The 15,075-nt window shown below is 45.5% G+C and overlaps 1 protein-coding gene across 1 annotated transcript in view; it reads left to right on the forward strand.

Annotated features, from left to right (window-relative positions):
• Positions 1-5,769: 5,769 nt before the first annotated feature.
• Positions 5,770-15,075, forward strand: part of pcdh9 (protocadherin 9) — a 139,159-nt gene continuing 129,853 nt past the window's right edge. Inside the window, exon 1 of the mRNA XM_084668276.1 lies at positions 5,770-8,805. Coding sequence (XP_084524402.1) covers positions 5,770-8,805 — 3,036 coding nt within the window. The remainder of the gene's footprint in view (positions 8,806-15,075) is intronic.

Raw genomic sequence — 15,075 nt, forward strand, 5'->3', positions numbered from 1 at the left:
ACAGACAGATGCAACACACGTGACACATACACACATGTGTACACGCACACTTTGTTTATGAATGTCTGGCCTGCAGTCTTAGTTTCAGGTAAACATCACAAAGGTGGACAGACAACATGGAAAAAGAGTTTAACATCAAACAGTGTGCGCTTGCCAATGGTACCGTGAAACTGCAGTCACTGTTCACTTCTTTGAAGTGCTGATAGCAACTCCTAGCAACGCTGTTGGCATGGTAATAACATTTCAAATGTAAGGCCTACAATTATTATAAGAAGTCACAAGCCTTCAGAATAAACATGACCTTTATTGCGTGCCAGGATGGATTCTCTTCTTTGTGAAGGTGAGACTGCTTAATTAGTGCACATCTTAGAATAGGCAATCATTAGGAGTTTTTTTTATTTATTTGATGTTTCTACTCATGCTGAGGAACAATAGCTTTGATATGAAAATAAAACACAATTGACACAGATGAGGATGAGCTTACCCTCTTCTTTAACTTTATTTTTGTGTGAATCTGATCATCTCTTATGAATCACATTCAGAAGCCCTGCAGGGGGGTAGTCTGTAGTGTAGTCTGTGTATTTTTCTCTCTGTTGCACTTTACCTGTCTCTCTCTCTCTCTCTCTCTCTCCCTCTCTCCCTCTCTCTCTCTCCCTCTCCCTCTCTCTCCCTATCTCCCTCTCCCTCTCTCCCTCTTTCTCTCTCTTTCTCTCTCCCTGCATAGATGTTGGCAGATTCACTGGAATTTAAATGAAAGAAAAACAAGCCAGAAAATGCAAATACAGCATGCGCTGTACTTATCTCTCAATGTGACGGCAAATAACTGTCTCTTTGTGGAACACCAGTAGCAGCGACATTATGCCAAAGATGGGAAAGTGCTTTTCTCTGTGTGTGAATGTGTGTATTTGTGTGTGTGTGTGTGTGTGTGTGTATGTGTATGTATGTATGTGAACAGCTATGTGCATACATACATGCTATTTGTGAGTGTGTGTGTGACATAGAAATGCGTCACTCCCATGCGTCATTCCCTCTCCTTACCAAAGTAGTGGAACTACCATGCAAGCTGAGGTCCTACCTACATACCTACTGTGGCCTCGGTTCAAATCCGGCCTGCGCCCTTTTCTCCTTGTCTTCTCCTCTTTCTCTCTCCCTGCCTTTACTGTCACACTTGACTTAAATCTGTTCAGTAAAGCATGAAAATGCTACTATATATATATATATATATATATATATATATATATATATATATATATATATATATATATATATATATATATATATATATATATATATATCTTGGAAGAAAAAAAAAACAAAGTAGAAAAGGATTGAAAGGGATGTAACTGCCATCAATGTACTTCAAATGCTCCAGAAACATACAGAGAAGAACATAATTGCCAAGGATCCTTTAGTAGCCTTGTACTGTGAGGACTGAAGGAGGTTAACACACAGGTCTGTATAGCATTATTCATGAAGCCAATATCCTTCAGCGTGGAAGAAGTCAATAAGATCAATCAGAGAATCAAACCAAGGTGAAAAAGGTTGATTGACAGGAGGCACTCACACACACCAACACACCCTGCACCTAAACACACACACACCATGTACAAATACACACCATGCACCTAAACACACACACACCATGTACACATACACACCATGCACCTAAACACACACACACCATGTACACATACACGCCTACGCAAATACACTCACTCACACACCAAACCCACACACATAGAAAATGGTGTTGTGAAGCCACAGGGTAGGTCTGGTCCCCTCAGGCCTGTTCCTGTGTGCGTGTGTGCGTGTGTGTGTGTGCGCGCTTGTGTGTGTGCGCGTGTGTGTGTGTGGGTGGGATCACAGAGGTGGCATACACCTCCCCACCTAACCCCAGAGATATAGATATTACCACATTGCATTATTTATCACTGTGGTCAGCAGCTGAGCTGACTTCTTGCGGGAAATTATTTGAAAGCTTCATTCAGCCAGAGATGCAAAGAAACCCTCATAAACCTGAGAGCGTTATTATCATCCCAGATTGTTGTCTTCCTCCTGCACCTTCATACAGAATACTGAGCGTGGCTTGAAGGTGATCCAGCAGAGAAATCTGTCTCTCGCCCCTCTCTCTCCCATCCAGCACAGATATATGTCGCTCATCCTCTCTCCACCCACCCTCTCTCTCTCCCACCCTCTCTCTCCCACCCTCTCTCTGTCTTCTCTCTATGCTCTCCACATACACACACACACACTCACTCACATGCATACACTAAGACAAAGTCAGGCCAACACACGCTCACACCGACAAGTGCAGAACTATGTCTGCCAACCCTTCTTGTTCAGTCGCTCGCTTTCTCCTACAGTAAGCATGCTCTCCTACAGTAAGCGTCTCTCGTTCTTCGTCTCCTTACTACGGTCTCTGTCTCTGTGTCTCTGTGTCTCTGTGTCTCTTTTCTCTCTCTCGCTCTCTCTCTCTCTCTCCTACACGTGAACATACACGGAGACAGACGAGGCAGCCAGCATGTCCTAATGACAGGAGGAGAGTAAGTGTGTGTGTGTGTGTTGGGGCATGGGGAGGGGGGGTGGAGGGGGTCCAAGGAGTCACAGCCAGTTCTCATTGACACTGTGCCTCCCAGCAGGGGCGTACCAGACTGGAAGCTGAAGTGACAGATCATCCTCAGACTCCTTCATCCAGATGGAGAGAATGGGGGAGCGGACAGGGAAGGAAGAACATAGAAGGGGAGAGAAGGGAGGGAGGGAGGTGGAGAGAGAAGGGAGGGAGAGAGTGAAGGGAGAGAGAGAGAGAAGCGATGCCACCACAAGGTCAACTGTGCTAATGGACTGCAGGCCCAGTGGGAGAGGAGTTCCCAGAAGGCCTTGCTCTCACCTCAGACCAACAGGTCTTTATGCCAGAGGAAGCACAGAGCTTTCATCACTATTTAAAAAATATATATTTATATATATATTATATACCACCATATTACATCCCTGTGCCTATCCTTTTCTATCATCTCTCTCTCTCTCCCTGCTTCTGTCTCTCTTGTCAACTATTTCTTGTCCACCTTTATATCTACTTATCTTCAGTACGTGTTTGTACAGAATTCTGATTAATATATTGAATTACTGTACTCTATTTTACCTCATTTGTTCCGGTGTACAATTAATTCATTCGGCCGTGTGGCCTTTTTTTGTGTTGACCTCTAGATGGCACTGTGTACCGTAATTCGCTCTCCGTCGCTTTATGAAGTTTACTGAATTGCAGGACGAATGCACCATACAGGACTCGACGGAGGAACTCAACAAAGATTAGAAATGTGAGCGAGAAAATTGTAATTAATTATCATCTAATAAATGAATTCGTTGATTAATAGTAATTTGATTACTTAACGAAGGAAGGAACTCAACCAATTAAACATTTAAACAATACCAATAAAGTAGGCTATAACACAAATATATTATGCGCATTTGTAGGTTGATGTGGAATCCAACTACACATAAATTGATAGTATGACTAGGGTTGAAGATTATTTATTTAATTGTTTCATGAATTAGCATATTACATGTTGGAGTATGGAAAGTGGACTGTGGTCCGATCTGTCTTGGTAGGAAAGCTAAAGAGTTTCATAACGGTATTTATGGGATTACGTGTATTCATTTATGTAATTAAATTATTTTCACATATCCAAGAGACAAGACCACGTAGGCTATGACAACTTCAAATAGTGGAAGCTCTTGTTTTCTGGTGACATTGAGAGTCCTATAAGTGCGCATTGCAAGACCTATTGTCGAATTTCATTCACAATTGACTTGAAGTTTGCGCATTCTGAATGTGATAGGATGTAAAAGAAAAACACCTCACATTCTGTGCTATGCACTATTTTGCGCTATGCGTTCAGCAATGTCCTTCAATTACTGGCTCTTAATCGATGCGCATTGTTTTGTGGTCTTTTTGCTCAGGCTACCTCACTGTTCCTGATCACACGACATAGTAGTATTAACAAATCTATGCATAGAGACGATATAACATACTAAATACACCAGCAACACACATTTAGAAGAGGCCGGTTTTTCCTATCCATCTCCATATTGCCCACACCGACCCGAGGCTTTCGGTTATGCATCTCCGCATCCTCCAGCAGCGCCTCCCGAGCGTTTCATCAGGGACTGTTCTGTCTCGGTAAGTGACGTTAGTTCAAACCAATCATCTCTCAGCTCAGCCCTTCCTCGCGACTGTAATAGAGAGGGAGTCCAATGACGAGAGTAGGGGGCGTCGATATGGTGTACTCCCCCCCCCCCCTCCCCGTGGGCTAACTCAGAGTTAGTGCAATATATTCAGTTCCAGAAGGAGAGAGTGAGGATAAACGGCGCACACAATTCTTCAGCAAGCTAATGGACTTGATACCGCTTATCACGGATTGAATCAGACTTTTGAAACTGAGAGCTTTTTGACTTGTTTTTTTTTTGTCTTTAAATATATGCCACAATTGGAGACGCTATCTAAACGGATCGTATTTGAACTTGACATATAATGGGACAAGCAAGCACCGATCTTGCATTCTACATGGAGGGACTGTGAGCTAAACAGGTTGCCCGGTGCCACTGTTAAGTGCATCTTGCATGGAAGATACGAGAGATGCGGAATGACTTTACGGGACCGTTTGTTCAAGGACCACTCCGTGCGCCACTGATCACCTGGTAGCGTTCGTTATGAAGCTTCATTGACTACCGCAGTTTACTAGGTTATGTGTAGACAGAGCATTGCTCTTCATGGAAGTTTAATGACAAAACGGACTGTGAATTACAAAAAAAGAGAATTTCACCCCTCGCAGTTTTACTCTGAACTGCGACTGTTTGGGTTGTCAATGGAACCAAACATTTATCGTGTCTGATTTGGACGCATCTAACGTATCGACCGTAGGATATATTTATACTGGAATTACCTTGAATTTTCCTATTGAACAAGCAATATAGGGATTGTACTAGAGAAGGCTGGGTTCAACTGCAGCCTGTGAAAACGGCAGACTCATTCGGGTACCCTCACGCGCTAAAAGGGATTTCTTTTGGATACGGTAAGGACATAATATTGCCCTAAATTGAAATAGAAATGTAATTGTGCCAATTGCGTTGGTAAACTCGATTTCACTCGTTAGGAGCTCGCACATAGCCTAATTAAATTGTATGAATCTTCATATTTTAAGTATGATGAATGCCTTCCACCGGTCTCTCAAGTTAGCCGAGTGCATGTAGCCTTGGAGGCGTTAAAATGAGTCGTTATGGACATAATGTGCAAGGTCTAGGGAGACGGGGATAAGTAAGAGACTTGAATGGCTGCCTTGATGGTTGGTGCAGTGTTATCTTATCATAAGCCTCTGGATGGAACGGACGGAGGGTAGATTAGACACGCTAAACCCGAGTAGTAGGGAAATAACTGGTAATTTACTTGCCACCGTGTATTGGAGATGTACGTTGGTTTCATTGCCCTCATCTGCTGTTGATTCTGTTAAAAATATACTTGATTTTCTGTGTTAAATTTGAGGGGTGAAGACCAGGGAGACTCAAAACAAGGAATGAAATGTAGTTAAATAAGACATAATATGTTTGTTTTTTATATATCATAATTGTAATTGTCACTCTCATTTATTCATAGGGCTGAGTGCGGAGTCTTCTCTCCCTTGTATGCAAGATTTCATGAATCCCTCATTGTAACGAAGCTACACGGGGGAAAAGTGTTTGAATCTTGGAGGTTAAAAGCAACGTTGTCCAGTTACCATGGATCTAAAGGATTTTTACCTGTTGGCTGCTCTTGTTGCCTGCTTCTGGCTCGACCCTGCGATAGCCCAAGAACTGATCTATCCCATCAGGGAGGAGCTGCAGGAGAACGTCCTCATTGGAAACATACCAAAGGACTTGAACATCTCCCATACAAATGCTGCCACTGGAGCGAGTGCTAATCTGGTGTACAGGCTGGTGTCGAAAGCCGGGGACAACCCTCTCCTCAGAGTTCTCAGCAGCACGGGCGAAATCTTCACCACCTCCAACCGTATCGACAGGGAGAGGCTGTGCCCGGGCCCCTCCTTTGAGGAGAGCGAGTGCTCCTTTGAGATCGAGGTGGTCATCCTACCCAACGACTACTTCCGGCTGATCAAAATCAAGATTGTCGTCAAGGACACCAACGACAACGCGCCCATGTTCCCCTCCCCCGTCATCAACATCTCCATCCCGGAGAACACGCTCATCAACAGTCGCTTCGCCATCCCCTCCGCAACCGACCCCGACACGGGACCCAACAGCGTCCACAAGTACGAGCTGGTGAACGGCCAGAGTGCCTTCGGTCTGGACATCGTGGAGACGCCCGAGGGCGAAAAGTGGCCACAGCTCATCGTGCAGCAGAACTTGGACCGCGAGCAGAAGGACACGTACGTGATGAAGATCAAGGTGGAGGACGGCGGAAGCCCTCAGAAGTCCAGCACCGCTATCCTCCAGGTGACCGTCACCGACGTCAATGACAACAGACCCGTGTTCAAAGAGAGTCAGATGGATGCGCACATTCCTGAGAATTCCCCCATCGGCACGTCCGTGGTCCAGCTCCAGGCTACAGACGCAGATGTGGGGGCTAACGCAGAGATCAGATACGTCTTTGGGACCCAGGTGTCTCCTGCCACTAAGAGACTCTTTGCATTGAACTCCACCTCCGGCCTCATCACCGTGCAGAGGCCTCTGGACAGGGAGGAGACGGCCATACACAAGCTGTCTGTGCTGGCTAGCGACGGCAGCTCCAGTCCTGCCAGAGCCACCATCACCATCAACGTGACGGATGTGAATGACAACCCACCCAATGTGGACCTGAGGTATATTATTAGCCCCATCAACGGCACAGTGTTCCTCTCTGAGAAGGATCCTATCAATACTAAGATTGCCTTGATTACAGTGTCAGACAAGGACACTGACGTCAACGGCAAGGTCATTTGTTTCATCGAGAAAGACGTCCCCTTTCACCTCAAAGCGGTTTACGACAACCAGTATCTGCTGGAGACCTCTGCATTGCTTGATTATGAGGGGACAAAAGAATATAATTTTAAAATTGTGGCTTCTGACTCAGGGAAGCCCAGCTTGAATCAGACTGCCTTGGTTCGAGTGAGGCTCGAGGATGAGAATGACAACCCACCAATTTTCACCCAGCCTGTTATTGAGCTGTCTTTTTTGGAAAACAACAAACGGGATCTTTTTCTCACTACCCTTAGCGCTACTGATGAGGACAACGGGAAAAATGCAGAGATAGTCTATCAACTGGGGCCCAACGCCTCATTCTTCGATCTTGATCGTAAAACAGGGGTCCTGACGGCATCCAGGGTTTTCGACCGAGAGGAGCAGGAGAGGTACTTGTTTACAGTCACGGCTCGGGACAACGGGACCCCTCCTCTCCAGAGCCAGGCCGCTGTCATTGTGACCATAATGGACGAAAACGACAACAACCCCAAATTCACCCACAACCACTTTCAGTTCTTTGTGTCGGAGAACCTGCCCAAATACAGCACGGTGGGGGTGATCACCGTGACGGATTCGGACGCCGGGGAGAACGCGGCGGTTTCGCTCTCCATCCTGAACGACAACGAGAACTTCATTCTGGACCCTTACTCCGGCGTCATCAAGTCCAACGTGTCCTTCGACAGGGAGCAGCAGAGCTCGTACACCTTCGACGTCAGGGCGGTGGACAGCGGCCGTCCGCCCTGTTCCTCCGCCGCCAAGGTCACCATCAACGTCATCGACGTCAACGACAACATCCCCATCGTGATTTACCCTCCGTCTAACACCTCCTTCAAGCTGGTGCCCCTCTCCTCCATCCCCGGGTCGGTGGTGGCAGAGGTGTTTGCTGTGGACGGAGACACGGGCATGAACGCCGAGCTCAAGTACACCATTGTCAGCGGCAACAACAAGGGGTTGTTCAGGATCGACCCCGTGACCGGGAACATCACCCTGGAGGAGAAGCCGGTCGTGTCGGACATTGGTCTCCACAGGCTAGTAGTGAACATCAGCGACCTGGGGTACCCCAAATCTCTCCACACTCTGGTTCTGGTCTTCCTGTACGTGAATGACACGGTGGGCAACGCCACGTTCATCTACGAGCTCATCCGACGCACCATGGAGACGCCTCTGGACCGGAACATAGGGGAGAGCAGCGAAACGTACCAGAGCGGGGACTACTTGACCATAATGATCGCCATGGTGGCGGGCGTCATGGTGGTGGTGGTGGTCATCTTCGTCACGGTGATGCTGCGCTGCAGGCACGCCTCGCGCTTCAAGGCCGCGCAGAGGAAGAAGCAGGGCGCCGAGTGGATGTCGCCCAACACGGAGAACAAGCAGAACAAGAAGAAGAAGCGGAAGAAAAGGAAGTCGCCCAAGAGCTCGCTGCTCAACTTCGTCACCATCGAGGAGAGCAAGCCTGACGACCCGGCCCATGAGCCCATCAATGGCACCATCAGCCTCCCCGCCGAACTGGAGGAGCAGGGCATGGGTCGCTTCGACTGGAACGCCACGCCCACCAGCACCTTCAAACCCAGCAGCCCAGACCTGGCCCGGCACTACAAGTCCGCCTCGCCGCAGTCTGCCTTCCACCTCAAGGCTGACACTCCGGTCTCCGTGAAGAAGCACCACGTGATTCAGGAGCTCCCGCTGGACAATACCTTCGTCGGGGGCTGTGACACCCTCTCCAAGAGGTCCTCCACCAGCTCAGACCACTTCAGTGCCTCAGAGTGCAGCTCACAAGGAGGGTTCAAGACGAAAGGGCCCATGCACACCAGACAGCAGGTAAAGGAGAACTTTTACTGGTCTATAAGTACCGCTTATAACTGTCCTGTTCAACAGTGCTGAAGTGCCAGCGTAGATACAGACTTGCTCTTAGATTATTGTTGAGAGCAACAGGAGAGGAAGGGAGGAGATTCCTCTCCCAAGTTTAAAGCCCTTAGCTGTTTTCTTGTATTTAAAAACCAAAAAGACCATGAACAATGAATACATCCTTTTTGAGTTTAGGTATGGACTGAAACGTCACGTAAATACTCCTTACTGGTCCTGCTAAATGCTTCTAATGCTTGGTTTTTAGATGATTAGGATGTGATCCAATCAAATGTGTATAATGTAGGCAGATCCTATAAGGCTTTCCATGCTCAACAGCAGTGATTCAAAGGTGTTGATGAAATGTACCAACATGTTGTGAGATTTCTAATGGTACGAAGATGCAATGCCCTTAACATTTGTGAAAGAAACATTTTTTTCTTACCTTTCTACTCAGATCACAATTTTACAAATTTTTGTTGTTGAAAAAAACCCCGAACTGATTAGCAACAACACAAAAAAAGTACAGATCAAAATCTGAATCTCTTATCTAAGAAGTTGTTATTCTTTGAACCACTCTATCATTTCCTCTTTGTCTTCAAAACAAATTACTTGATGTTTCACCTTTTTCTTCATAGTAGTGAGTGTGTACATTATTTTATGTTTCTTTTTTGTATATACATTATTGCAACACCATTACCTTTTCCTGACACTTAAAGTGATGATAATGACCATGTAACCGCTGGTAATGATTACACTACATGTGACTGAACTTCTAGTGTCAGTATTGGATTGCTAAACAAAGTCAGATTAATAACCTTTTTCCGGAAGCACACCAGAAAACTAACCGAGGCCCGTGCAGAACCTGATACACATCCAATTCAAAAAGGATTAGCCAATAATGAGCCTCAAATTTCAACCTAATCCATGATGCTTTTTATCAAAGCCTTATTAATTTAGCCTCTAATAAAGCACCCAACGCAACACACGGTCTTAATCTAATGGAACGCACACAGAGAGGTAGAGTGCACGGAGGAGAAAGGGAAGAGAGGGAAAGAAAGAGAGAGAGGATGAGAGAAGAGAGGACAGGAGACGGGAGACCAAGCAGAGGAAGGAGAGACTGTGTCAGGGGAAGAGGAGGGGGAGGGGGGAGGGAACTGTACCTGTAGGGGGCACTGTTGCTCTGCTTGATATTTCCTGGCAGTGATGCAAGGAGAGGAAGAGAAAGGGGGGCAGTTCTTAGTGAAATACTTACAACTTAACAGTAGAGAGGTGTGACTGCAGATTGATAATGGCAGAGATGTGAGTGATAAGATCCTTCTGAAAGAGAGAGAGAGAGAGAGAGAGAGAGAGAGAGAGAGAGAGAGAGAGAGAGAGAGAGAGAGAGAGAGAGAGAGAAAGAGCTTGGCTTTACAGCAGTGACACTGTGTGAGTCCTATTGATGCACAGCTCTGGGTAACTACATCTGAGGTTGTCTTTAACATTTTCTCTGCACTGCCTAGTGAGAGGCAGCAAACAAAAGAGCCATTCAAAGTCTGATGGTGTTATCCAGGGTCTTGTGTGTATGTGTGTGTGTGTGTGTGTTTGTGTGTGTGTTTGGTGCGTGTGCTTGTGTGTGTATGCCTACATGTGCATGTGTCTGTTGGTGTTTGTGTGCGTGTGTGTGTCCCTCTGTTTGTGTGTGTGTGTGTGTGTGTGAGTACGTGTGTGAGAGAGAGAGGGGCTATAGAATGGAGGCTTAATGGGTAAGGGTTGGTCTTGGAGGCAGAGGACACGAGATATGACACTGTGTGTAAGCATAACTCCTCATTGGTTCACTCCATCATCCAACGACTCAATATAAGTCATGGCAATCAATAATTTGAAACAAACGAGGCCGAGGGGCATATAAACAAGCCTTTTGTGTTGCGAGCTGTGTCCTTGACAGGGGACATAGTCTTTTTCAAATGTAAGTAGGTTATTTACATCAGGGATTCCCAGGGCGTACCCAGCAGGCTTTTAGAAACAGCCAGTCATTCATTTGCTGTGAATTTTAAAAGGTCCACACCACCATAAGACTTCAGAGATTTTGCCTGATAACAATTGAGTTATTGTATCGCCACCTTTATCCATTCCCAACCCGTTAGCCTTCATAAACATCTTGAAAGGCCACTCTGCTCTGCAAGGATGCTGCCAGGAATTCGATTTGCACTGGAAATCAAATTAATTTAGTTATTCTTTACTATAAACAAATTAAATATTGAACTGCAATGCGGCCTTAGTAACTGTAACCAATGCCCTGTTGAATCAGGTCTAAAGCAACACCGCAAACTTTGTTGATAGCGCAAAGGGAATATTTGTTATCTACTTTTCCATGTTTCATCCACCCTTAGGGACCAGTATTAGTGTAAATAAGAGTGAGGGGAAACAAACATTGCCCCAGTTTCATGCTGCTGCAACAAATATACCAGGATCCAGGAAACTACTTATGTGAGCATAATTTTGGCTATCAGGTCTATTCTGCCATTGAGTTACTTTTTTAAGGTGAGACACAAAAATGTTGTTCAATCTCCAAGACCTTGGCAGAAATCTGTGATATGCATCAGAGCATGTAGCTCATGCAGGGGATGACCTCGAATGGATGTTTGGGGAGTAGCGAGGGTTTAAGTGGTCAATGGAGATGTGTATGAAACATCTAACTTATTGATTAAACTTCACATTGTCTGGATCTCTACAGACATTCTCTCCACAGGATTCTCAACTATGCTTAACATTGCAAAGCCCTGAACCAAAAATGTGCTAATATGAATGGTCTTTTTATCCTTTTATCTAACGGTTAGGACATAGCGTGGAAATACACAGAGCAGAGTAAAGCTAAAATGCTCTTGTTGTGGCACAGTCTTTTGTGTCTCAGTCAGCCCATCACCCCCACAAACAAGACTCAAATTCCTTCACTGTCTCTACTGTGTTCATTCTCTTCCCATTTGTTATGTTGAGAAAAAAAGATCTTACTAAAAACAACATTTTTGAAATAAAATTTGGAGGTAGTTTGGGATCTGGAGGTGAAACTACACTTAATTAAAGTACGGTGTTGTACCGCTGGATGTAGGCATAACCTCAGTTGAAATAATGCTTTGAGTAGCATACTGATGGACATCATTATCACATAGAAAGCATGTTCGCTCTGCTTCCAGTTTCCTCTGCCTCCAGTCTCTCTCCTGCTCTGATAGAATCAATAGCAGCCATCAAACTTCTATTTGCTGTGGGAAGAAAAAGCCAGCCTCTGACCTGAATTTCTGCGTCATTCTAGATTTTCGATAAACCCAAGACAGTCCTATCTTTTACAATGAGGAACATCCCCCCACATACAAGAGACAGTCGAAAAGGCCGACGTGAGCGTTGAAAGGAAGGAAGACTGACAGGATTTTAAAGAGTATGTGTGTATGGGTGCGTCTGTCTGAGTGTGTGTGTGCGGGAGAGGGGGAGTGGGGGGTTGGGGGAAGGGGGCTAAGCTATGCATTCCTGGATCACTCTCCACCTCTCCAGTGAGCAGACGGGCTGTGGAGACAGACAAGCACGAGGCCTGGCGAGGCTCCTGTCGTAACAGAACATTGTAATTGTGCTGCCTGGAGGGAGTCGTCCTTCTTGCGTGGGTTCGTTTGCCACATTAATAAGGGGGGATTAGTGTGTGGAGGGGAGGGGGGTGGCATGGGGGAGGGGGAGGGGGGGGGGGGAGGTCTCCCAAGGATGGCGGCAGGGCAAAGAGTTTGAGAAGATTAATGGACGATGACAATATTGCACCTGAGGGGGAAGTCTGTTGCGATATCTACGGAGGTCTGCTGACACGGAGCTTAGTGGTACAGGGAGAGAGGAAAAAAGAGAATGAGAGAAATAGAGAGAGAAAAAGAAAGGAGGGAAGACAGAAACAAAAACACAGAGAGATGAGGGGCATACAACCGTTGCTGAACGAAGCGGCCTGCTCCTTGCTCCCAGTCAAGGCTGTGTCTCCCTTAAAGATGCTTCTTATCGTAGCAAAGTCTCCTGAATGATCATCTCTTCATTATTTATGCATTTGCTCTGCCTAGGTCTGCCACATTGCTTATGCAGAAGGTTCTGGTTGAGAGGGAACTCCATAGATAGTTACTGTAGGAAGTGATGGTCTGGTTCAGTATGTGTGTGTGTGTGTTTGTGTGTGTAGTCAAACTACGTACATGAGAAAGAAAAAAGTCACAATTTCAAAGTAATTTATTCCAATTTATTAATCGTCAACGAAAGACAGGAAGTCTTTCACTTATTTCAATTATTTTGGGATTGGGAGACACCAACAACAACAATGGATGAAGAACAATGAATCAATAACAATCATAACCTTACACCAACACATACGTTCTTTGAAGTGGAGTTTGTTGTGAAAGATCATGCTAAGATGCCTCAAGGCATTTCCACAAAAGAAACACAAGATTTCTCTAAACGTTTGGCCCTTCAAGCCCTGTAGGCTAAAAAAGGAGTTCAAACGGATTGTTGATCCGTCCTGTATTAGATGGTGGATGTTTTACTGTAACACCTAGAAGAGACCGGTTTGACCTAAGGGATAATTTACTGTAGAACAGCCTTGGCCAAACAAGAACATACATTTAGATTAAAAAGGAGTCAGATGGCTGAGCGGTGAGGAAGTCGGGCTAGTAATCAGAAGGTTGCCGGATTGATTCCCTGCCGTGGCAAATTACGTTGTGTCCTTGGGCAAGGTACTTCACCCTACTTGCCTCGGGAGGATTGTCCCTGTACTTACTGTAAGTCGCTCTGGATAAGAGCGTCTGCTAATTGACTGAATGTAAATGTAAACTCCGTGTCAAACTTCTTTCTGGACAATGGAGTTATATTCATGTCTATTTATTGAACTTTTTCTTTTTTGTTGTTATTCTGACCAGTTCTTCAGTACGAGTCTTTCCGTTTTGTTAACATGTCTCTGTGTTCACCCAAAAGCTATTATGAGCAGACTGACTGTAACACAGACCATGGCAAATTACCAGGAATTTAATAATGACTGAAGAATGTTTAGTCCTCCCATATTTATATCACTCTGCCACGTGACCATATATCCATCCATCCATGGATCGTCATAGAAACATCTTTTCACTCATCAGGACCAAATATCAGATTGCTGCTGTCAAACCAAGCTCAAGCATGACGCCTCATTCGTCATGTTTTTAATCAGTTATGTACGTGTGTTTATGTGTGTAAGAGAGAGAGAGATGTAGTATGCGTGTGTGTGTGTATTGGTGTGTGTGTGTGTGTGTGTTCATCAATGTCGCATGGCAGTCTCATTCATCTGACAAGCCAGAAAAGTCAGCACCATCCATCTCTTTGTCATTTCACGAAGCAAATTGATTGATAATGTGGACCCAGAGGGGCTTGCTTTGTGAAAAACGTTCTGCACTCACAAACTTTAGTTTATGGGATCTTTTGTGTGACTGTCATTAATTTATTCATCTCTTCATGCTTTTGCTAATCTGGCAAGCACATTTACCAAATGTGTTGGCCTCTCAATCAGGTCTACATGAAAGTTTTCTAATATTGCATCATACTGTTTATTTGAACACTGCATGGTTATAATGTAATAATACAGACTAACAACAACTGTAAATATTCACTCTTAGGGCATCAAAAAATAATATCATTTGGACAATTTTTTTTCCTTAAATGGTTTAGACTGGAGTAGAGGGTAGAAGAAAATGTTTCTTGCCTGCTTGCTTTGATGTAAGGTGACTGCAAAAAAATACTCTCCAACATTATACTACTGCACTGAGTAAAACAATGCATCCCCCCCTCCTCCCCCACCAGTTTCACCCACTCTTTTCTCCCCATCGCCCCCTCCTCACCCCCCCCCCCCCCCCCCACCTCACCTCACCTCCCCCCCACACACACCCAACCTGTCCAGACCGTTTTGTCCACGTGTTGGACGGGCGTGAGTGCAGCTGAAGTGTGTTCACCTCAACATTCTGGTGATTTTTACTGAAGGGAGGGCCATGTGTTCCAGAAACCACCCCCTCCCCCCTCGCCACACACACACTCACTCACACACACACACACACACACTCCAGCACCTCCACATCCCCCAGCCTTATCCCCTCCTAATCTCCCAGCTCTTAAGGGGAGGAGGGATGTCTTTGTTGACGTGACCTCTCTACAGAGGACAACATGACACCAGCGTGTGTGTGTGTACGTGTGTGTGTGTGAGTCTGTGTGTATGTGTGTGTGTACGCCTGT

Source organism: Hypomesus nipponensis, chromosome 12 (genome assembly GCF_054491055.1).
Source record: "Hypomesus nipponensis isolate SF chromosome 12, ASM5449105v1, whole genome shotgun sequence".
Taxonomy (NCBI): domain Eukaryota; kingdom Metazoa; phylum Chordata; class Actinopteri; order Osmeriformes; family Osmeridae; genus Hypomesus; species Hypomesus nipponensis.